Genomic DNA, 24,588 nt, shown 5'->3' on the forward strand with positions numbered 1-24,588 from the left:
CTATGATCACGCCCCTGCACTCCAGCCTGGGCAACAGAGGGAGACCCTGTCTGAAAATAACAGAGGTGGGGGCCTATGACCCCCCCTTTAATTTTGGCCCAACCTTAGTAACAGCATAGTCATTGAGTAAGGCAAAAGTGATGTTATGATGTTTGTTATGATGTTTTTCGGCCTCCAATTTACCGTCAAAAACATGTACGCAGTGGCCCTGAGCTGTTGTGTAAATGGACTCGCCACCCTGAGGCCACCATGCTGCAAGGAAGCCCAAGCTAACCCTAGGATGTGCCCTGAAATGACATGAAGACGCATCCCCAGCCAGCATTCCACTACCCCATCCTTCACTGCCCCATTTTCACCCCCGCCTACCTCCCTACTCCCTCCACCCCTCCACCTGCCTCCAGCCAGAATTGCACAGCCAAGTACTTCCAGAATTGCTGGTCCAAAGAAATCACAACAGGCACCAAGTTTGGGGCAATCCATTTAATGCTACTAATTGTGGGATGGTTTGTTTGAGCAGCCCCAGATAACAACGTTCCTTGAGGTCACACACTAACAAGCTGTGATTCGAACACTGCCTCTCAAATTCACAAGCGAAAGAGGGGGAATTCCTGTTTAAAATGCCAAAAAGAACTCTTTCTTGCTTTTATTATTTTTAATTTTGTATAATAATTGTACCTTTATATAATAATTGTAATAATTTATGGGGTACAGGGTGATATTTCAATATATGTATACAATGTGTAATGATCACATCAGGGTGATTAGCAGATTCATTTCCTCAGTTATCATTTCTTTGTGTTGGGAACATTCAAAATCGGCTCTTCTACCTATTTGAATATAGAAAATAAATTGTTTTGTTTTGTTTTTGAGAAAGAGTCTCCCTCTGTCGCCCAGGCTGGAGTGCAGTGGTGCAATCTCGGCTCACTGCAACCTCTGCCTCCCGGGTTCAAGCAATTCTCCTGCCTCAGCCTCCCGAGTAGATGAGATTACAGGCACTTGCCTCCACTCCCAGCTAATTTTTGTATTTTTGGTAGAGACAGGATTTCACCCTGTTGGCCAGGCTGGTCTAGAACTCCTGACCTCAGGTGATCTGCCTGCCTTGGCCTCCCAAAATGCTGAGATTACACGCGTGTGCCACCATACCTGACCTCTCCTCTCTGAGATTAACTTTTTTAGCTACAACATGTTGACACAATCATGTGGCATTTGTCTTTTTTTTGTTTCATTGAGACAGGGTCTCATTCTGTCACGCAGGCTGGAGTGCAGTGATGCAATCACAGCTCACTGCAGCCTCGACCTTCTGGGCTCAAGCGATCCTCCTGCCTCAGCCTTCCTGGTAACTAGAACTGTAGGTGCACAGCATCACGCCTAGCTAATTTGTTATTTTTATTTTGTGTAGGCATAGGGTTTCGCTCTGTTACCAAAGCTGGTGTCGAACTCCTGGGTTCAAGCAATCCCCCCACCTCCACAAAGTGCTGGGATTACAGGCACGAGCCACCTCACCTGGCCCATTTGTCTTGCTGTGCCTGACTTATTTCACTTAACATAATGGTCTCCAAGCTCACCCGTGTTCCTGCAAATGACAGAATTTCACTCTTCCAAAGAGAATTTTTTTTTTTTTTTTTTTTTTGAGGTGGAGTCTTGCTCTGTCACCCAGGCTGGACTGCAGTGGCACAATCTCAGCTCACTGCACCCTCCACCTCCCAGGTTCAAGCGATTCTCCTGCCTCAGCCTCCTGAGTAGCTGGGATTACAGACCTGCGCCACCACCCCCCGCTAATTTTTGTATTTTGTAGAGAGATGGGGTTTCACCATGTGGCCAGGCTGGTCTGAACCCCTGATCTCAAGCAATCCGCCCGCTTCGCCCTCCCAAAGTACCAGGATTACAGATGTGAGCCACCATGTCCGGCCCCCGAGAGAATTTTAAAATCACATGGGTTGTGGGATCATGTGCCTTGGAGAGAGAAAAACTGCTAGGAAAAAAGAGTAGGAAACCAAACAAACAAACCAACAAAAAATAGCAGGAAGACAAAGGGCATGCAGTGTGCTTTGGGTGAGGATTTACACAGGACAGAAACGGTGGGAATGGCTGTGTAGCTTTGGAATGAAAAGTAGGTTAATAGAGCTGATCAATGCACAGCGAGTCTGGATGCATGATGCCATGAAGGATGGCTGTTTTAATGAGGAGAGAGGCTGGGAGAAAGGCTGATAGGGAAACCCAGCTTTTGGGCCCAGACACTGGAGCAGCCTCCACGCTGCCATGGTCTGGAGAAAGCTATGGCAGGGTCAAGGTCTTTGACCCAGACGCTCATCATCGGTGCCTCTGTTGGGAAGATGGCTGCATGCTGCCGGGATAGTAGCAGGTGAGTGGCAGGCTCTGGGGTCTGCAGACCTAATTAGAAGGAGGACAGGGCAGGCCTGCTGGCTGTGCCGCGGCAGAAGGCAAATGGATGACTCTCTGACCACAAAGAAGAGTCCCACAGGGCTGAAGCCTGCCGAGGGCTGAGGAGTTCATGAGATTCCCATTCAGCCAGCCCCATGGAGGGGAAGAAGGGATGAGGGAGGCAGGGTGGGTCATTGGCTTTTTCTCTTTTTCTTTGGGTCTGAGACTCAGGCTTCCTGGGAGGGGCTGGGAGCTGGCATTTACATTCACAGATCTGATCTATTTAAAAGGACAGACTTACTGTATTGACCTCAAAATTATACCCTTGAACTTGCAGGTTCTCCACAATTTCTTTCTTAGGGTGGGAATGGAGTTGGGTTAGAGGCATCTTTGAGATGCTGTATTAGTTTCCTCAGGCTGCTATAACAAAATACCACAGACCAGGTGGCTTAAATAACAGAAATTTATTTTCTCATAGCTCTGGAGGCTGGAAGTCCAAGATCAAGATGTTGGCAGGGGTGTTTTCTCCTGAAGCCTCTCTCCTTGGCTTGCAGATGGCGGCCTTCTTGCTGGGTTCTCACATGGTCTTTCCTCTGTGCACACACACCCCTGGTGTCTCTATCTGAATGTCTTAATCTCCCCTTCTTTTTTTTTTGAGATGGAGTCTCACTCTGCCACCCTGGCTGGAGTGCAGAGTGCAATGGCACAATCTCAGCTCACTGCAACCTCCGCCTCCCAGGTTCAAGCGATTCTCCTGCCTCAGCCTCCCGAGTAGCTGGGATTACAGACTTGTGCCACCACCCCCCCTCTAATTTTTGTATTTTTAGTAGAGACAGGGTTTCACCATGTTGGCCAGGCTGGTCTCCAACTCCTGACCTCAAGTGATCCGCCTGCCTCTGCCTCCCAAAGTGCTGGGATTACAGGCATGAGCCACCCCACCCGGCCATGCTTTCAGTTTTCAAGAAAGAAGACACCATTGTTGCCAAAGATTTTGGTAATTTGAGAGATAGAATGTATGTTTTCTCCATGTGGATCCTAGTATAATTAGATAGTAAGGATCTGTTGAATTTCAAGTATCTATCCAGAAGCATTTTGGGTACGTGTTTAAGGATTGTAAAACAGTGTTTCTATTTCTGGATATAATAAATGTATTTGTTAATATAATAAATGGATTAGACCCATAAACTATTTACAGTGTTGAGTCATTTCCCACAGTTAAAATCAGGATGAAAATATATAGTTGAATAGTTGCTTTGTTTCTTACAACATTTCTTTAGTACAGAACCTGCTAAGGCCATCGAACCTATTGGTCGGAAGTCAGTCCATGAGATTTGCTCTGGGCCGGTGGTACTGAGTCTAAGCACTGCGGTGAAAGAGTTAGTAGAAAACAGTCTGGATGCTGGTGCCACTAATATTGGTAAGTTTGGGAGAGTTTTAAGCCACAAGAAATGATCAGTGAATGTTGTTGTAGTCAAGAAACATTTGTTATTGAAATAAGACTATCAAGTGTTGATGTAGTAATAAATTATTATTTTTTTAGTTAAAGTTAGCACCTATTATGTGCCTAGTACTTAGCTAGGTAGTAATAATAATAACAGCTTTTATTGTGTTCTTATGGTGTGCCAGGCAGGTGTTATGCTAAGAATTAGACAGAAATATCTCATTTAATTTGCAGAATAGCTGAGCATGGTGTCTCACACGTGTAATCCTTGCCCTTTGAGAGGCCGAGGTTGGGGGGATTGCTTCAGTCCAAGAGTTCAAGACCAACCTGGCCAACATGGTGAGACCTCGTCTCTATTAAAAACTAAAGTAGGCCAGACGTGGTGGCTCATGCCTGTAATCCCAGCACTTTGGGAGGCCAAGGCGGGTGGATACCTGAGGTCAGGAGTTTGAGACCAGCCTGTCCAAAATGGTGAAACTGTCTCTACTAAAAATACAAAAATTAGCCAGACCTGGTGGCAGAAGCCTGTAATCCCAGCTACTTGGGAGGCTGAGGCATGAGAATTGCTTGAACCCGGGAGGCGGAGGTTGCAGTGAGCCGATATGCCACTGCACACTAGCCTGGGGACAGAGCAAGACTCTGTCTCAAAAAGATAAAATAAAATAAAATAGGCCTGGTGTAGTGGCTCACATCTGTAATCCCAGCACTTTGGGAGGCTGAGGGGGGGGTGATCATTTGAGGTCAGGAGTTCGAGACCAGCCTAACCAACATGGTAAAACCCTGTCTCTACTAAAAATACAACAATTAGCCAGATGCGATGGTATATGGCTATAATCTCAGCTCCTCAGGAGGCTGAGGGAGGAGAATTGCTTGAACCTCGGAGGTGGAGGTTGCAGTGAGCCAAGATCAGATCGTGCTACTGCATTCCAGCTTTGGTGACAAGAGCAAAACTCCATCTCAAAAAAAAAGAAAGAAAATAACAAAATTAAAACAAATAAAAAATTATTAATCTGCTGAATAACTTTGTGAGGTAGAACTTACTATCTCCATTTTACAGATGAGGAAATTAAGGAACAGGAAATTTCCTGTTTTTGAGATTATAAAGCTAATAAAATAGGATCCAGGAAGTCTGATTCCAGAACCAGTTCTCTTTTCTTTCTTTTTTTTTTTTTTTTTTTTTTTTTTTTTTTTTGAGATGGAGTTTTGCTCTTGTTGCCCAGGTTGCAGTGCAATGGCACGATCTTGGCTCACCGCAACCTCTGCCTCCCGGGTTCAAGCGATTTTCCTGCCTCAGCCTTACGAGTAGCTGGGATTACAGGCAAGCGCCACCACGCCTAGCTAATTTTGTATTTTTAGTAGAGACAGGGTTTCTCCACGTTGGTCAGGCTGGTCTGGAACTCCTGACCTCAGGTGGTCCGCTCACTTTGGCCTCCCAAAGTGCTGGGATTACAGGCATGAACCACCACACCCGGCCCCCGTTCTCCTTACTGGGTATGTTAAAATTATTTCTTTCAAAAGAAAAAGCTGGTCAAAGTGCAACGGTGTTACCCACTACTTGATCACAACCAGTTACAGATTTTTTGTTCCTTCTCCACTCCAACTGCTTCACTTGACTAGCCTAGGAAGAAAAAAAAGAGAAAAGAAAGAAAACGCTAAACTTTTTAATCTGGGCTAGTAAATAGCCAGAAAGGACTTTATAAAAATGAAATATACAAAATGACAGTAGTACATTTAACTAAAGGTATAGCTATGACTCTTAAATTTGCATATGTTATAAATAATATCAATATAAAAACTTATAGCATGGGTCCATTTTTAATAACTATGTAAATTTTTTTTTTTTTTTGAGATGGAGTCTCGCTCTTTCACCCAGGCTGGAGTGCAGTGGCGCGATCTCGGCTCACTGCAGGCTCCGCCCCCCGGGGTTCACGCCATTCTCCTGCCTCAGCCTCCCGCGTAGCTGGGACTACAGGCGCCCGCCACCTCGCCCGGCTAATTTTTTGTATTTTTAGTAGAGACGGGGTTTCACCGTGTTAGCCAGGATGGTCTCCATCTCCTGACCTCGTGATCCGCCCGCCTCGGCCTCCCAAAGTGCTGGGATTACAGGCGTGAGCCACCGCGCCCGGCCTAACTATGTAAATATTTTAAACTTTCTAGATCTAAAGCTTAAGGATTATGGAGTGGATCTCACTGAAGTTTCAGACAATGGATGTGGGGTAGAAGAAGAAAACTTCGAAGGCTTAAGTAAGTTGACTTTTTCTAATCCTATTATAAAATAATTGGGCCACATGTCTCAGAATTTTGAGTAAAACTGTCTTGGGAAACGCAAAAACAGTTTTTTAAAGCCAGTTACTAGATATCGTGTATATTCGTTGTTATAGCACTTGAGATATCTTAGTCCTTACTTTACACTCTCTTTCAGCTCTGAAACATCACACATCTAAGATTCAAGAGTTTGCCGACCTAACTCAGGTTGAAACTTTCGGTTTTCAGGGGGAAGCTCTGAGCTCACTTTGTGCACTGAGGTGAAACAATATTTTTATCCATTCACTTGACCCCTTAGAAAAACCTCTCTGAAAATTAGTTGGAATCGTTATTATTAGCAATTTTCTATCTCAGTATCTCAACTTCCAGCTTCTGAATTCTGTTTCGTCTCACTGCCAGTCTAAGTCATAGTACTTCTGAAATGTGAGCAATAAATGAATGAAATGAAGCAAATAGTATTGTTAAAAAAATGGTTACCCTTATTAAAACAGTAACTTCTCAATTTTAACATAACATGTAGATAATAAATGATAGTTACCATTAGTTTTCACTATCAAATTTTAGGGAAACATTTCACCAAAGCACTATTTAATTATAGCACAGATATGAAATTTTTATAATTATATATAAATGCATATATATATATATATATATATATATTTTTTTTTTAGACTGTGTCTCACTCTGTCCCCCAGGCTGGAGTGCAGTGGCACAGTCTCAGCTCACTGCAATCTCTGCCTCCCAGGTTCAAGTGATTCTCGTGCCACAGCCTCCTGAAAGAGCTGGGACTATAGCGTGCACCACCACTCCTGGCTAATTTTTGTATTTTTAATAGAGATGGGGTTTTGCCATGTTGCCCAGGCTGGTCTGGAACTCCTGGCCTCAAGTGATCTGCCCTCCTCAGCCTCCCAAAGTGCTGGAATTACAGGCATGAGCCACCGCACCCTGCCCTACATATACATTTTAATTATAGTATCTTTTGGATTCTTTAAAAATTTTTTTTAAACTTTTTAAAAATTATTTAAAATTCTTTAAAAAAATGTTGTTTGAAGAGTAATAACAACACAAATCTCTATTTGTGAATAAATAAATCTTGAGATCATTCATTTATGGTTTTACAGTTCAACCTGAAAATGAAATCAAAGCTTTTTTCAAAACAAAGCATGTTTAGTGCTCTCTGTCTCACTGTCTTTTAGATGCCAAACCTTAGATTTTATGATGACTCCTCAACCGTTTAGATCTTGGTTATCTCAGAGGGATCATCAGCTTCTTAAGAAAGTTTTGAGAGAAAAGCAAGTGAAGAAAAGCGTAGTCAGTGCCCAACATCATGGGTCTCTCACTGAACACACCCTGCCTGGTATTCTCTCACAGCAATGTCACCATTTCTACCTGCCATGCATCGACAAAGGTTGGGACTCAACTGGTGTTTGATCACAATGGGAAAATCATCCAGAAAACCCCCTACCCCTGCCCCAGAGGGACCACAGTCAGCGTGAAGCAGTTATTTTCTACGGTACCTGTGCGCCATAAGGAATATCAAAGGAATGTTAAGAAGGTACAGTAAATTAATCCTGGTTTTCAAGAGTATTGGTTAATGCACATGAGCAAAAGATTTACTAAAGATGTTTATTCTTCAGTTGATTCTCTTCCCATAATTTATTGAGAAATGCTTTATCTGCATTTCTCATTAAAGACTTAACTTTAGGGTGATTTACTTTTTTGTTTTCATCACATGGTGTTTATTAGGACTGGGCAACATAGTGAGACCCTGTCTCACTATGTTGAAAAAAATTGACTGGGCATGGTGGCATGCACCTGTAGTTCCAGCTACTTGGGAAGCTGAAGTGGGAGGATCACTTGAGCCCAGGAACTTGAGGCTGCAGTGAGCTATATATATACACACACACATATATATATATGTAATTTTTTATTTTTATCTTTTTTTGAGATGGAGTCTCACTTTGGCACCCTAGCTGGAGTGCAGTGGCACAATCTCGATCCACTGCAACCTCCATCTCCTGAGTTCAAGTGGTTCTCCTGCCTCAGCCTTCTGAGTAGCTGAGATTACAGGTGCACACCACCACACCCGGCTCATTTTTGTATTTTTAGCAGAGAGGGGGTTTCACCATGTTGTCCAGGCTGGCCAGGCTGGTCTCGAATTCCTGACCTCAGGTGATCCGCCCACCTCGGCCTCTCAAAGTGCTGGGATTTCAGACGTGAGCCACCATGCCTGGCCTTACGTACTTATATTTTCATGAGAATATTTCTCTTGGTTTTCTGATAAATGAGTTACTGGAACCCTTATGAATTTGAATGCAAATGAAACAGCTAAATGTTATGTAATTGTTGTGTTTAAAAAGCAGATTATAAAACTATCTGTATTATATGATTACAGTTTTATAAAAACGAAACAACAGGCCTAAATGTGTATAGTATAAAGGCTGGAAGAGTCAGCACTTCATGTTCTCAGTGGTTATCCTTGGGTGTGAGATCTCATGCACTTTTTGCTCTCTTCTTTTTGCCTTTCCATTTTGTGTGTGTGTTTTTTATCATCTAAAAAGTTATGTAAACATATGCAACTAAAAACTTTTTTTACTTGTAGAGCATTGGGTGCTAATTTTAACATTGTTTTTTTTAGACGGAGTCTTCTCACTCTGTCTCCCAGGCTGGAGTGCAGTGGTGTGATCTTGGCTCACTGCAACCTCTGCCTCCCGGGTTGTAATACAAGCTGAAGTTGGAAGTGTTGGAGCCTGGAGGACCAACAGCTCACCATCCATTCAAATGAATAGGACCGAAAAGTGACAGAACAATGGCCACGAGGGGCCCCAACAGAGGAAGAAACCAGGTGAGGTGTGGTATAGTGGACTCGACTGCCTTCTAAATCTCAGTGGTTGGCCAGGTGCGGTGGCTCACACCTGTAATTCCAGCAAAAGAAAAGCTGAGGCAGGGTGATCACGAAGTCAGGAGTTCAAGACCAGCCTGGCAAACATGGTGAAGCCCCATCTCTACTAAAAATAGAAAAATTAGCCAGGCATGGTGGCATGTGCTGTAGTCCCAGCTACTTGGGAGGCTGAGGCAGGAGAATCGCTTGAACCCGGGAGGCGGAGGTTGCAGTAAGCCGAGATTGTGCCTCTGCACTCTAGCCTAGGTAACAGAGTGGGACACCATCTCAGTCAATCAATCAATCAATCAATCAATCTCAGTGGTTGAACTACCCTTGATATGGTTCAGCTCTGTATCCCCACCCAAATCTCATGTCAAATTGTAATTCCCAGTGTTGAGGGAGGGACCTGGTGGGAGGTGATCGGCTCATGGGGGCTGACTTCCCCTTTCCTGTTCTCATGATAGTGAGTGAGCACTCATGGGATCTGGTTGTTTAAAAGCGTGCAGCACCTCCGGCTTCACTCTCTCTGTCTCTCCTGCTCCACCATGGCCAGACGTGCCTGCTTCCCCTTCACCTTCTGCCATAATTGTCAGTTTCCTGAGGACTCCCCAGCCACGCTTCCTGTACAGCCTGCAGAACTGTGAGTCAAACCTCTTTTCTTTAAATTACCCAGTTTCTGGTAGTTCTTTATAGCAGTATGAAAACACTAATGGACCCTTCTGGTTGAAGGAATGCAGCCATTCTGCTTGTTTGACTATTTCCTTTCTATTCATCTCTATTTCCCGGGAGGTGTTTATCCAAGCGCAATAGGAGGTATTGGTGACCGCACAGTCCCCTCAGTGTTCTGCTAGTGAATACTTGAAGGTTGATCAGAGATCTCCTGCGTTTTCAGTCTGGCATGGGAAAGCCCCCATGTAACTGGTAAAGGTATCTATAAGCACCAGGAGGTATCTAAATCCACCAGGAGCCATCGGCATCACATTGATGTCCATTTACCAGTCTTCCCTGGCAAGATTCTTCTGAATTGTACTGCCTTGGCCAAAAGAGGTATGGGAGGGGCTGGGCGCAGTGGCTCATGCCTGTAGTGCCAGCGTTTTGGGAGACCAATTTCGGGTGGATCATTAGAGGTCAGGGGTTCAAGACCATCCTGGCCAACATGGTGACATCCCGTCTCTACTAGAAATACAAAAAGTTAGCTGGGTTTGGTGTTGGGTGGTGCCTGTAATCCCAGCTACTCGAGAGGCTGAGGCAGGATAATCGCTTGAACCTGGGAGGAGGAGCTGGCAGTGAGCTGAGATCTTGCCATGGCACTCCAGCGTGGGCAACAAGAACGAAACTTCATCTCAAAAAATAAAAAAAGAAGTCCGGGTGCAGTGGCTCACGCCTGCAATCCCAGCACTTTGGGAGGCCAAGACAGGTGGATCACGAGGTCAGGAGTTCAAGACCATCCTGGCCTAGATGGTGAAACCCTGTCTCTACTAAAAATACAAATATTAGCTGCGCATGGTGGCACGCACCTGTAATCTCAGCTACTCAGACGTCTGATGCAGGAGAATTGCTAAAACCTGGGAGAGAGAGGTTGCAGTGAGCCGAGATTGTGCCACTGCACTCTAGCCTGGGTGACAGAGCAAGACTCTGTCTCAAAAGAAAGAAAGAAAAAGGAAATTCCCCAGAGAAGTACCTTGGCTTATTTCATAAAGAGGTACTGAAGGAAGCAGAGGCATGTGGAGGACTTCCCCACCTCATGCAGCTATTTGGGCCATGTCGTCCGAAATTTATTATTTCAGAGTCACTCCTTTGATGACCTTGGCAGTGGACTGCAGTCATCTGTTTAGGCCTCTCCACGGCCCACATCAATGCCAGTATTTCTGTTTGTTGCACATTTGATTTCCTTGTTGTTGGCATTTAGAAGGCCCTCTGTTTTGCAGATCGCACCCTGGGCATGGACCACAGAGATTGCGTCTTGTGAGTCTGTAGAAACAGTCAAGGCCTTGTCCTCTCTTAGGTCCAGAGCTCAGGTGAATGCAGATTTTCCCAGCCGTCTGCGCTGAAGTCCCTGCGGGGAGGCTCCTGGCTGGTTCCCGTAGGTAGACAGCTACACACCCTGCCCTTCACTGGCTTCTTTTCATGAAGCTCCTGCCATCTACAAAACATGTCTCCCTTTTCTTCTTGAACCGCATCTCTGTTATTGAAACTCTAGAAGTCGGCTGGGCATGGTGGCTATGCCTATAATCCCAGCACTTTGGGAGGCCAAGGTGGGCAGATCACCTGAGGTCAGGAGTTCAAAACCAGCCTGGCCAACATGGCGAAACCCTATCTCCAATACAAATAGAAAAATTAGCCAAGCTTGGTGGCCACTGTACTCCAGCCTGGGCGACAGAGCAAGACTCCATCTCAAAAAAAAAAAAGAGAGAGAGAGAAAGAAAGTATCATGCTTTTCTGAGTTCTGTGAGTTGTTATAGTGAATTATCAAACTTGAAGGCATGGTGGGAACCTCCAAATTTGCAGCCAGTTGGTGAGAAGTACCTGTGGTCTGAGGACACCCAAGCCTGCAGCTGCATCTAAAGCGAGGGCAGCCTATTGGGGCTGGTGGCCTTAACCTGTGGCGTTTGAGGTAACATCAGGGAGTTGACATCAGAATTGCATCACACAGGCCGGTCACGGTGGCTCACGCCCGTAATCCCAGCACTTTGGGAGGCCGAGGCAGGCAGATCACGAGGTCGGGAGATCGAGACCATCCTGGATAACACAGTGAAACCCCGTCTCTACTAAAAATACAAAAAATTAGCTGGGCGTGGTGGCAGGCGCCTGTAGTCCCAGCTACTCGGGAGGCTGAGGCAGGAGAATGGCGTGAACCCAGGAGGTGGAGCTTGCAGTGAGCCAAGAGGACACCACCGCACTCCAGCCTGGCTGACGGAGCGAGACTCCATCTCAAAGAAGAAAAAAACAGAATTGCGTCACACAGGCCAGATGCAGCGGCTCATGCTTATAATCCCAGCAATTTGAAAGGCAAGGTAAGAGGATCACTTCAGCTTGAGTCTGAGGCCGCAGTGAGCTATGACCATACCACTGCACCCCAGTCTGGGTGACAGCGCCAGACCCCGACTCCAAAAATAAAAAATAAAAATCACAAAGAATTGCATGGCAGAGTGCCTGCCTTTCACAGCTTGAACTGCTGCAGGAACTTTCCTTTTTTTTTTTTTTTTGAGGGGGTGGGGAGACACAATCTCTGCTAGTGATTCTCCTGCCTCAGCCTCCCAAATAGCTGGGATTACAGGCGTGCACCACCATGCCTGCCTAATTTTTGTATTTTTAGTAGAGACAGGGTTTCACCATGTTGGCCAGGCTGGTCTCAAACTCCTGCTGGGATCACGGGTGTGAGCCACCATGCCCGGCCACCTTTAGAGTTTTCTTACCACCTGGTTTTCCTCTCTCAATATCTTTCTCTCATTTCCTGCCTTAAAACTCTAGCTTGGCATCTGGGCGCAGTAGCTCATGCCTGTAATCCCAGCACTTTGGGAGGCCGAGGTGGGTGGATCACTTGAAGTCAGGAGTTCGAGACCAGCCTGGCCAACATGGTGAAACCTTGTCTCTACTATTTTTACAAAAGTTAGTTGGACGTACGGGCGGGTGCCTGTAGTCCCAGCTACTTGGGAGGCTGAGGCAGGAGAATTCCCTTGAACCCGGAGGTGAAAGTTGCAGGGAGCCGAGGTTATACCACTGCACTCCAGCCTGGAGACAGAGTCTTGCTCTGTCTCCAAAACAAACAAACAAACAAACCAAAACCCTGTAGCTTGGGAGCAGCCTTCTCTTCTATTGTTTTTCTTTAAAAAATAAAAATTAAAAATAGATGTAGATGCTGTGTTGCTGAGACTGGCCTCAAACTCCTGGCCTCAAGTGATCCTCCCGCCATGACCTCCAAAACTGCTGGGATTGTAGGTGTGAGCACTGCACCCAGCCTTTTGTTTTTTTCTACATAAAAAACAACACAGGATTATCTTCCAGAGCTAATAAATATGTTCAAATAACCACAACCCCATTAAGGAAAAAACATCACTTGACAGCAAATAATCAATCCAGACCAAGGTGATCACACTCGCTGTGAAGGTGAGAAAAGTTCATCTTTATTATGTTTCCCCAAGAGACACACTGCACTGTTCTCTTGAAAACACACAGCTCATGCCCTCCTTTAGAACACACATCCTGTTTAAAGTAACATACAAACATGCCAATACAAGGTAAAAAAATTACATCTGAATTCTCACATTTCAAACATACACTAAATATCAAATAAACATTTATTTTTATAAGAATTTAAGGGAACTACTACATCGCCGGAAACACTCCTGGTTTCTTACTTTTCCCCAAGGACTCCTAGAAGTACCCCAACCCCCACCCCCACCCCTACCCCTGCTCCAGGAGGACAATGTGATCACTGTATTCAGCTCCATCAAGAACGGTCCAGGTTCTTCTAGATGATCTGCACACATGGCTCCTCTCCTCCTTCCTGGTGTCTGCCTTTAGCATTGGAATAAAGTTCCTGCTGAAAATCCACATCTCCCCTGGGCCCAGTGTTCTGGAAGTGAGAGAGACGATGTGACACTTCAAGGAGGCAGCTCTCTAGACAGGAAGGTTATTCACGTCCCATGTCAAGTCTAACTAGAGTTCAGAGCAATTGAGAAATGCAATTTTATCTCCTGCCTTTCATTCTATACCCTGCTTCTGAACCATCGTGTTCAACTGTGATACTCATGCTTTGGTGACCATGACTCCAAAACTCACTTAATACACCCAAGGTCAGCCCCAGTGATCTGCTTCATAGCAAGGACTTTGGGTGGGTCTGCCCAGGGAGTAGGGCACCCTCAGAGAATGTGGCTTTGGACTTCATCACAGCTGGGGCCTTTCGTGTCACTTAAGATCTAAACTTGCAACCATGCTAGATCTGTTTCTAATGTGACAACATCGCGAACCACGAGTCCAGAAGTCTAATCCTAATCCTCCCTCCTCATGATGAAGTCTCGTGCTCTGTGCTCAACGTGGTTAGCTGCGCAAGATGTAAACCAAAGCTTCACTGAACCCTCGACCCAAATCGGTAACTCAGGTGTGTCAATCATAATGAACCTCCCCGAACTCAGTATGATTATTTTTGAGTCAGGGTCTCACTCTGTCACCCGGGCTGGAGCGCAGTGGCAGGATCAGGGCTCCCTGCAGCCCTGACCTCCCAGGCTCCAGCGATCCTCCTGCCTCAGCCTCCTGAGTAGTTGGGAGTAGAGATGCCTCCCACATCGCCTGGCTGATTTTCGTATTTTTGTGGAGAGGGGATCTCGCCACGTTGCCCAGGCTTGAAGCCGGATCAAGCAATTGGGTTCCTCGGATTTCCAAAATAGACCCCAATATTCTGCCTTTACCCCGGAGGATGCAGTTGTACCTTCTCTCAGGCCGATGACCTCAGGCCTCCACGGTCCCTGGAGCTCTAGGAAAGGCGGGCGCGATCTCGCGCCCACACCCAGTGCTGTGGGTCATAAGCCTGGATCTGGAAAAACAAACGCCCTTGGAGAAGACAGGGACTCCCCAGGATACCCCTCCCTCCCCTCGTCCAGCCTCCAGCGCACCCGATTCCTCCCCACCTCCTCCACCTCCCAAGGCCCCACCCACCTCTTCCAACTCCTCCGGGGAAACCCAAGCCCTGCAGCGCATGGAACAGAAGAACTGGAACCGAAGCTTGTGGAACAAGGCTATCTGAGAGCGGATCTCCCTGGCCCTCCAGTTCGTGGAACGGCGTAACTGGAACTGACGCTTATGGAACAAGGGTATGTGAGAGCGGGTATTCCCATACAGGAAGTAGAAGATGTTTTGTTTGGGGGCCTCGTCGTCCTCCTCCATGTCATTGGCCAGGTAGCTGAGGACAGAAATCAGGTTACTGCTCAGGGGCACCACCAGGAGAGACCTCCGGCTGAGGTCAGCTTCCCAGAGAGGGGGGCAGGGGACCGTCCCTAGTTCAGGACTGGCACCCACCCTGCAGAGAGCCACACCTTCCTTAGGAGGGCTCTGCTGGACAGAGACCTGATCAAGGGCGTCTCTCACTCCTTCAGGATGGAGACAACAACCCAACTGGTGGCCAAGAGTGGTGGCTTATGCCTGGAATCCCAGCACATTGGGAGGCCAAAGCAGGAGGATCACTTGAGGCCAGGAGTTTGAGACGGGCTTGGGCAACATAGCAAGACCCTCGTCTCTATTACAAATATAAGAAATATGCCAGACGCGGTGGCTCATGCCTGTAATCCCAGCACTTTAGAAGGCTGAAGCAGGTGGATCACTTGAGGCCAGGAGTTGGAGACCAGCCTGGTCAACATGGAGAAACCCCATCTCTACTAAAAATACAAAAATCATCCTGGTGTGGTAGCATATGCGTTGTTCCTATCTACTCAAGAGGCTGAAGCATAAGAATTGTGTGAACCCAGGAGGCGGAGGTTGCAGTGAGTCGAGATTGGGCCACTCCATTCCAGCCTGAGAGGCAGAGCAAGACTCTGTCTCAATAAATAAATAAATAAATAAATAAATAAATAAATAAACAAACAAACTGTCCAGGTGTGGTGGCACAGCCCTGTAGTCGGAGCTAATCAAGAGGCTGAGGTGGGAGGATCGCTTGAGCCCAGGATATGGAGGCTGCAGTGAGCTGTGATCTCACCACTGCACTCCAGCTTGGGGGACAGGGCAAGTGTGTCTCAAAGAAATAAAAGAAATTGAATACATTGATATTTTGCCAGGACCCTGCCTTCTACAGGCGTCTAGTCTAATGGGACTGGGAGTAATCAGGGCAGATGACCTAATCCCAGTGTCCAGGATGTAACTAGAGAACTATGGGCATGCAGAAGTTGGAAGATGAGGGAAGGCATCCCAGAGGCTGTGGGGTGAACTGAGTTCAAGGAATGGGTCCTTCCCGTCAGAACCACATGTGTGTGGGACACCCAGACAGAAAACACAAATGCAAAGTCGAGTGGAGGGCATTTGGAAGGAGCAGTGAAGCCAAACCAGGGAACACCAAGATGGCGAGCCAGTGTGCTTGTAGGGATTGTAGAGAGGGCGGAATTGGCACTGTGGACCCTGGCCTCGATAGAGAAAGATATCAGCTAATGAAGTTGTTCAGATGGGCAGTGAGGTTGTCATGCTTTGGAAAGATGCTCAGGCTGCCCTAGGAAGCCCCCTGGCTTGGGGAGAGACTCCAGGAGACCCCAGCAGGGAGCATTTGACAGTGGATTCGAGTGATGCAAGGGGGAACTGAACTGTGACCTCTGTCATGGGAACCTGGAGGAGGTTGATGGCGTTTGTGGTTGATGTGGGAAGGACAGAGAGAGAACCAGAAACATCTACTTGCTGGGGGAAGTGTCATGTCCATTCCTCTGCTCCTTTTCTTCTCCCCTTAGGAGCGGTTTATAGTTCCTTTTGTTTTATTCTTTTTTTTTTTTTTTTTTTTGAGATGGAGTCTCGCTCTGTCACCCAGGCTGGAGTACAGTGGTGTGATCTCGCTCACTGCAAGCTCCGCCTCCCAGATTCACGCCATTCTCCTGCCTCAGCCTCCCGAGTAGCTGGGACTATAGGCGCCCGCCACCACGCCTGGCTAATTTTTTTTTTTTTTTTTTTTTTTAAGTAGAGATGGGGTTTCACCGTGTTAGCCAGGATGGTCTCGCTCTCCTGACCTTGTCATCCACCCGCCTTGGCTTCCCAAAGTGTTGGGATTACAGGCATGGACCACCGCACCCGGCCTCTTTTATTCTTTTATTTGTATACTGGCATTGGAGTTTGGTTTTGTTTTTTTTTGTTTGTTTGTTTGTTTTGTTTTCAGAAAAATCTCACTCTGTCACCCAGGCTGGAGTGCAGTGGCTTAACCTTAGCTTACTGCAACCTCCACCTCCTGGGTTCAAGGGGTTCTCTTGCCTCAGCCTCCCCAGTAGCTGGGATTACAGGTGCACACAACCACGCCCGGCTAATTTTTCTATTTTTAATAGAGACAGGGTTTTCCCACGTTGACCAGGTTGGTCTCGAACTCCTGACCTCAGGTGATCTGCTTGCTTCGGCTTCCCAAAGTGCTGGGATTACAGGCGTAAGCCACTACGTGCAGCCTGAGTTTCTTTTTAGAAACAACAGTCTAAGATGCTATAATCCTGTCTTTTTTGTACACAGAGTAAAGAGGACAAATAGGTGAAAGAATAAATGAAAGGCTGGAATCCCACTTCCCCGGCTGTCCCAGGGCATTAGATATTGACCAATAGAAGGTAACAAACCACTCACAGAGCCAGGAAGAAATGAATGCGTTGGTATTGCCAGGAGAGGAGGCCGGCCCGCCTAAAATACGCTATGACCATAGCCAGGAGGTACTGATGGAGAGAAAAGAACACAGAGAAGGAGAGGTCACATCTTGGGAGAGGAAGATTGTGGAGATAGTGGAATGGGGGTCTGGGGAGGTGTTGCCCATCAGAGAAGGGACCTCAGTGTTGGGGTGACTGTGCTCATGTGGAAATTGCGGGGTGGAGGGATATTCGAAGGTCGGATGCAAATCTGAGAAGCTGGAGGAAGGGTTTTTGGTGATGCTCCCAGGATGGTGGGCTCCGATGGGATCTTTGGAGGGGTGTGTCTAGGTCGGCTGGTGTCAGGAGGGTCTTTTGTGTGCCAGGCAGAGAACTGTCCCAAAGAGTGAGAGTAGAGGGGCCAGGAGCTTCAGGGCTGCGACCAGACTGTGGCCGAGGGCTCAGATCCCAAACGACCTGTAGGAGAGGCAGGGGCCGCTCATTCACTCTGCAAGAGACCAGCAGAGTCCTGAGGGAGATGCTGACAAATCATAAAAATAGCCAGGAGTGGCGGCTCAAGCCTGTCATCCCAGTACTTTGAGAGGTGGAGACAGGAGGATCACGTGAGCCCAACAGTTTGAGAACAACCTGGGCAACACAGCGATACCCTGTTTCTATGAATATTTCAAAAATTACTTGAGCATGGTGGCATGTGCCTAGTCCCAGCTCCTCAGGAGGCTAAGGAGAGAGGATTGCTTGAGCCCAAGAATTAGAGTGAGCTATGATCATGCCACTGTACTCCATCTTGGGGAGCAGAGCTGGACTCTGTTTCAGAAAAGAAAATGTGTGGATGCCGAAACTCAAGACCGTGGGAGCTGGTCGGGCACAGTGGCTGACGTCTGTAATCTCAGCACTTTGGGAGGCCAAGGCAGGTGGATCACCTGAGGTCAGGTGTTCGGGACCAACCTGGCCAACATGACAAAACCCCGTCTCTACTAAAAACACAAAAATTAGCCGGGCGTGGTGGTTCACGTCTGTAATCCCAGCTGCTTGCAGGCTGAGGCAGGAGAATCGCTTGAACCCGGGAGGCATCGGCTGCAGTGAGTCAAGATCAAGACACTGCCCTCCAGCCTGGGCAACAGAGCAAGACTCTGTCTCACAAAAAAAAAAAAAAAAAAAAGCTGTAGGAGCATCTGGTGGGAGGTGGTGGAGGGAGAACTGTGGGTTTGGAAGCTGCGCCCTCCCCCTGGCCATGCATTGGAACAGGAACACAGTTACATGGAGAACCTTACCTTGTCTGACACCCTCAGATCTTTGTCCCAAGCAAGGAATCTTTTAATGACAGGATCCTCTGTGATTAGAGAGCAGTGTCAGCATGAGAAGCAGGACAGGGTTTCCGTGGGAGCAGTAGGGCAGCGAGGAGAAGTGTGCCTCCCGGGGGGAAGTCTCAGGATTGTGGCCATGGGTGAGGTGGATGGGAGAGGGGAGAATGAGTTTCACTGGGCAAGGGAGAGAGGCTCCTGCTCTGAAAATCCCCTGAGAAGAGGCGGAAAGAGGCCCTGCGTGTGAGAATCTACAGGATGTAGAGCTGGGAATCAGCCAGGACCCCCTCCAGCAGACACGGAGGGACCACTGCAGAGTCATAAAGGCATTCGCATCATTTCTTCATGAGACAGTCAGATCGGGGTGTGACCATGGCCTTGGTATCCCCCACTATGGATGGAGACACTTAGATTTAGAAAAGTCAGTAAGAGACATTAAGTTTCAGAGGGCACAGCTGAAACCACTTTCTTTGTTTATTGATTTTTTTCTTTATTTGATTTTTATTTTTATTTATTTATTAATTTATTTTGAGACAGAGTCTTGCTCTGTGGTCCAGGCTGGAATGCAGTGGCATGATGTTGGCTCACTGCAACCTCTGCCTCCCAGATTTAAGCGATTCTCCTGTCTCGGCCTCCCAAGTAGCTGGGACTACAGGCATGAGCTACCGTGCCCAGCCTTGGTTTTTCTTTTGAGACAGAGTTTTGCTCTGTCACCCAGGCTGGAGTGCAGTGGGGCAGTCATAGCTCACCGCAGCCTCAAAGTCCTGAGTTCAAGCAATCCTCTTGCCTCAGCCTCCCAACGTGCTGGGATCTCAGGCGGGAGCCACCGTGCCTGGCCCGAAACCAAGCTTTCTTATCCCAAGCACCGGCCTTTATCAAGTCTAACTTAATCCTCTATCGTCTCCTAAGTGTCCCTCATGAGTGATCACTTCAGAGTCCTCCCGCATGGAGAGCTCACCCAGTAGTGGGGGCATATTTTTCCCATTGGAAAAGTGTGGTTATTGGGAGTTTCCTCTTTTTAAGAAGAACAGGATTGGAGGTGCTCTCTGGGGTGTCCTCCTACCAAGCAGCCTGTTGAAGGCCTCGTGGTGCTCAGGGAGCACGAGCAACACTCGCTGTCGCTTGAGCTCCTTCTGTGGCTCCTCCGACGACTCCTCAGATTCGTCCGACCACTCCTTCTTCCTTTTCTGGCAAAAGGACCTACCTGGGGGGCTGTGATCTACCCCAGGGGCTGAGTAAAGAAACCAGGCCACCGTGTAATGCTTCTGCAACTGATCACCTTAGAGCCCGACCCCAAACCCCAAACCACTCTCCATCCTCCCCAGCCTCACAGACTGCTGGCTTCTCCAAGCCATCTTTCTGACTTTCTCCTCTGCTCAACCCCACATGCCACTCTTTTCCCTCCCCATTCTTCCGTCTTTCTGTCCTCAGAACACTACTCATGTCCTTCCCTGGCCCCTGGCTCTCTCAGTCCCTCCTTTTTTTTTTTTTCAAGATAGAATCTTGCTTTGTCGCCCAGTCTAGTGTGTAGTGGTGCAATCTCAGCTCACTGCAACATCCATCTCCCAGATTCCAGTTATTCTCCTTCCTCAGCCTCTCAGGTGGCTGGGATTACAGGTGCCTGCCATAATGCCCAGCTCAATTTTGTACTTCTAGTAGAGACGGGGTTTCACCATGTTGGCCAGGCTGGTCTCAAACTCCTGGCCTCAAGTGATCTGCCTGCCTTGGCTTCCCAAAGTGCTGGGATTACAGGTGTGAGCCACTCCACCCAGCCTGAATTTCTCCATTCTTCCCACACATCCTCCTCAGGTTCTCCTTCCTGACCTCTGACCCTTCTGTTTTTCGTTTTTTGTTTTTTTTTTTTGACACAGCGTCTCACTCTCTCACCCAGACTGGAGTGCAGTAGCATGATCTCGGCTCACTGCAACCTCTTCCTCCCAGGCTCAAGCGATTCTCCTGTCTTAACCTCCCGATTAGCTGGGATTACAGGTGCGCACCACTACCGCCTGGCTAATTTTTGTACTTTTAGTAGAGATGGGTTTTCACCATATTGGCCAGGCTGGTCTTGAACTCCTGACCTCAGGTGATCGGCCCGCCTCAGCTTCCCAAAGGGTTGGGGTTACGGGCGTGAGCCACTGTGCCTGGCGCCCTTCCTTCGTCTTAGTCAATCCTATCCCACCTCTTCTTCCTCCAGTCCCCTCACCTGATGGTCCCGACACTTTATCATCCACCACCTCCTGGAGGGGGTACCCCGAGGTGCTCCGCTGGGGGCTCTGCTCATCCTGGGGGTGCGGTAGACAGCAGGTCATGATGTTTCCCATAATCTGTCCCCTCTCACGGAAACTAGTCTCTGTTCTGTCCGTGGCCTTCTCGTGGGCACTGGTAGGATCCCGAAGAGTGCGTTATCAATTCTCGAGGCTGGGAGAAGTCAGGAGTGGAGATCAGCTCTGAGAAGATGCTGTTAACCAACTGAACTTCCAGGTGCCCACAGAGTCCGGTCCTTCCAATCAGGAAGGTCGGAATCTCTGATGTCATCGGTCAGCCCAACCTGGCAACCAGTTTGAAAAGAAACACATGTAACTGCCAGGCTGATCTCTTGTCCTGGAGACCCTGAGTGAATGGTATCTCATGCCACTGTCCCAACTGCAGACCATTGTCCAAAAGCATCTTCAGGGTCTCCGCATCCCTCTGTTCCCTGTCCCAGCAGAGGCATGAGCCACCACACCTGGCCACTTTTCTTATCTATATTTGTTATGTGGATGACTTGTGTTAACACAAATAAGATGCTGCTTGTCATCTTTAAAGAAAATAGGTGGCAACAATAGCAAGCCCTGTTTTTATTTGTACTTATGAGGTTGTAATTAAATGCTAAAAATTAATGCTAAGAATTAAAATGCACATAATAATAGACTTTACCTCACAAACTGGCTTCAATTATTCAATGAAACTTACATGTATTACTTAAATGAGGTTAAATTTAACCTTTAAAAAATGATTTATTGTGGCTAGGCACAGTGGCTCACGCCTGTAATCCCAGCACTTTGGGAGGCCAAGGTGGGAGGATTGACTGAGGCCAGGAGTTTGAAACTAGCCTGGGCAACATAGCAAGACCTCATCTCTGCAAAAAATACAAAAATTAGCAGGGTGTGGTGGTGCACACCTGTAGTCTCAGCCACTCGGGAGGCTGAAGTGGTAGCATTGCTTGAGCCCAGGAGGTTGAGGCTGGAGTGAGCCATGATCAAGCCACTGCACTCCAGCCGAGGAGATGGAGATAGACCCTGTCTCAAACAAAGAACAACAGAAAAATAGGTGAGGGTCAGCCAGGCATGGTGGCTCATGCCTGTAATCCTAGAACTTTGGGAGGCCAAGGTGGGAGGATTGCTTGAGGCCAGGAGTTCAAGACCAGCCTGGGCAGCCTAGCAAGATCCCATCCCTTAAAAAAAAAAGTTTTTAGGCTGGGCATGGTCACTCATGCCTGTAATCCTAGCACTTTGGGAGGCCAAGGCAGGCGGGTTGCCTGAGCTGAGGAGTTTGAGACCAGCCTGGGCAACATGGTGAGATCCTGTCTCTACTAAAATACAAAAAATTAGCCAGGTGTGGTGTTGGGCACCTGTAATCCTAGCTACTCAGGAGGCTGAGGCAGGAGAATTGCTTGAACCCAGGAGGCAGAGGTTGCAGTGAGCCAAGATCACGCTACTCTATTCCAGCCGGAATAACAGAGCGGGACTCCATCTCAGAAAAAAAAAAAAGTTTTTAATTATCCAGGTGTGATGGTGCATGCCCATGTCCCAGCTACTTGGGAGGCTGAAGCAGGAGGATTGCTTGAGCCTGGGAGGTCAAGGCTGCAGTTAGCTATGATCACGCCCCTGCACTCCAGCCTGGGCAACAGAGGGAGACCCTGTCTGAAAATAACAGAGGTGGGGGCCTATGACCCCCCCTTTAATTTTGGCCCAACCTTAGTAACAGCATAGTCATTGAGTAAGGCAAAAGTGATGTTATGATGTTTGTTATGATGTTTTTCGGCCTCCAATTTACCGTCAAAAACATGTACGCAGTGGCCCTGAGCTGTTGTGTAAATGGACTCGCCACCCTGAGGCCACCATGCTGCAAGGAAGCCCAAGCTAACCCTAGGATGTGCCCTGAAATGACATGAAGACGCATCCCCAGCCAGCATTCCACTACCCCATCCTTCACTGCCCCATTTTCACCCCCGCCTACCTCCCTACTCCCTCCACCCCTCCACCTGCCTCCAGCCAGAATTGCACAGCCAAGTACTTCCAGAATTGCTGGTCCAAAGAAATCACAACAGGCACCAAGTTTGGGGCAATCCATTTAATGCTACTAATTGTGGGATGGTTTGTTTGAGCAGCCCCAGATAACAACATTCCTTGAGGTCACACACTAACAAGCTGTGATTCGAACACTGCCTCTCAAATTCACAAGCGAAAGGGGGAATTCCTGTTTAAAATGCCAAAAAGAACTCTTTCTTGCTTTTATTATTTTTAATTTTGTATAATAATTGTACCTTTATATAATAATTGTAATAATTTACGGGGTACAGGGTGATATTTCAATATATGTATACAATGTGTAATGATCACATCAGGGTGATTAGCAGATTCATTTCCTCAGTTATCATTTCTTTGTGTTGGGAACATTCAAAATCGGCTCTTCTACCTATTTGAATATAGAAAATAAATTGTTTTGTTTTGTTTTTGAGAAAGAGTCTCCCTCTGTCGCCCAGGCTGGAGTGCAGTGGCGCAATCTCGGCTCACTGCAACCTCTGCCTCCCGGGTTCAAGCAATTCTCCTGCCTCAGCCTCCCGAGTAGATGAGATTACAGGCACTTGCCTCCACTCCCAGCTAATTTTTGTATTTTTGGTAGAGACAGGATTTCACCCTGTTGGCCAGGCTGGTCTAGAACTCCTGACCTCAGGTGATCTGCCTGCCTTGGCCTCCCAAAATGCTGAGATTACACGCGTGTGCCACCATACCTGACCTCTCCTCTCTAATTCTGAGATTAACTTTTTTAGCTACAACATGTTGACACAATCATGTGGCATTTGTCTTTTTTTTGTTTCATTGAGACAGGGTCTCATTCTGTCACGCAGGCTGGAGTGCAGTGATGCAATCACAGCTCACTGCAGCCTCGACCTTCTGGGCTCAAGCGATCCTCCTGCCTCAGCCTTCCTGGTAACTAGAACTGTAGGTGCACAGCATCACGCCTAGTTAATTTCTTATTTTTATTTTGTGTAGGCATAGGGTTTCGCTCTGTTACCAAAGCTGGTGTCGAACTCCTGGGTTCAAGCAATCCCCCCACCTCCACAAAGTGCTGGGATTACAGGCACGAGCCACCTCACCTGGCCCATTTGTCTTGCTGTGCCTGACTTACTTCACTTAACATAATGGTCTCCAAGCTCACCCGTGTTCCTGCAAATGACAGAATTTCACTCTTCCAAAGAGAATTTTTTTTTTTTTTGAGGTGGAGTCTTGCTCTGTCACCCAGGCTGGACTGCAGTGGCACAATCTCAGCTCACTGCACCCTCCACTTCCCAGGTTCAAGCGATTCTCCTGCCTCAGCCTCCTGAGTAGCTGGGATTACAGACCTGTGCCACCACTCCCCGCTAATTTTTGTATTTTGTAGAGAGATGGGGTTTCACCATGTGGCCAGGCTGGTCTGAACCCCTGATCTCAATCCGCCCGCTTCGCCCTCCCAAAGTACCAGGATTACAGATGTGAGCCACCATGTCCGGCCCCCGAGAGAATTTTAAAATCACATGGGTTGTGGGATCATGTGCCTTGGAGAGAGAAAAACTGTTAGGAAAAAAGAGTAGGAAACCAAACAAACAAACCAACAAAAAATAGCAGGAAGACAAAGGGCATGCAGTGTGCTTTGGGTGAGGATTTACACAGGACAGAAATGGTGGGAATGGCTGTGTAGCTTTGGAATGAAAAGTAGGTTAATAGAGCTGATCAATGCACAGCGAGTCTGGATGCATGATGCCATGAA

General features: G+C 47.5%; 2 protein-coding genes across 3 annotated transcripts in view; one reads left to right on the top strand and one right to left on the bottom strand.

Moving 5' to 3' along the window:
- Positions 1-13,378, top strand: part of LOC100605610 (putative postmeiotic segregation increased 2-like protein 2) — a 31,286-nt gene extending 17,908 nt beyond the window's left edge. Inside the window, exons 4-9 of one of the 2 annotated variants that reach the window (XR_004026548.1) lie at positions 3,660-3,799; positions 5,981-6,067; positions 6,246-6,348; positions 7,460-7,638; positions 8,725-8,933; positions 9,437-9,472. Coding sequence is in view for 1 of the 2 variants with exons in the window: in XM_030797551.1 (XP_030653411.1) it covers positions 3,660-3,799; positions 5,981-6,067; positions 6,246-6,348; positions 7,460-7,643; positions 13,342-13,350 (523 nt within the window). In the remaining variant the exon portion in view is untranslated. Of the gene's footprint in view, positions 1-3,659; positions 3,800-5,980; positions 6,068-6,245; positions 6,349-7,459; positions 7,644-8,724; positions 8,934-9,436; positions 9,473-13,341 lie in introns of those variants that run through there. The other variant, XM_030797551.1, reaches the window with a different exon arrangement.
- Positions 13,379-14,558: 1,180 nt separating this feature from the next.
- LOC115830812 (putative speedy protein E7) lies at positions 14,559-20,978 on the bottom strand (the record flags this gene model as incomplete). Its single annotated transcript, XM_030795599.1, has 5 exons — positions 14,559-14,871; positions 17,262-17,347; positions 18,550-18,608; positions 19,643-19,810; positions 20,783-20,978. Coding segments are annotated over 5 exons (822 nt in total), but the record flags the coding sequence as incomplete, so codon positions are not given.
- Between the last annotated feature and the right edge of the window lie 3,610 nt (positions 20,979-24,588).

This window comes from Nomascus leucogenys, chromosome 17 (assembly GCF_006542625.1).
Source record: "Nomascus leucogenys isolate Asia chromosome 17, Asia_NLE_v1, whole genome shotgun sequence".
NCBI lineage: Eukaryota > Metazoa > Chordata > Mammalia > Primates > Hylobatidae > Nomascus > Nomascus leucogenys.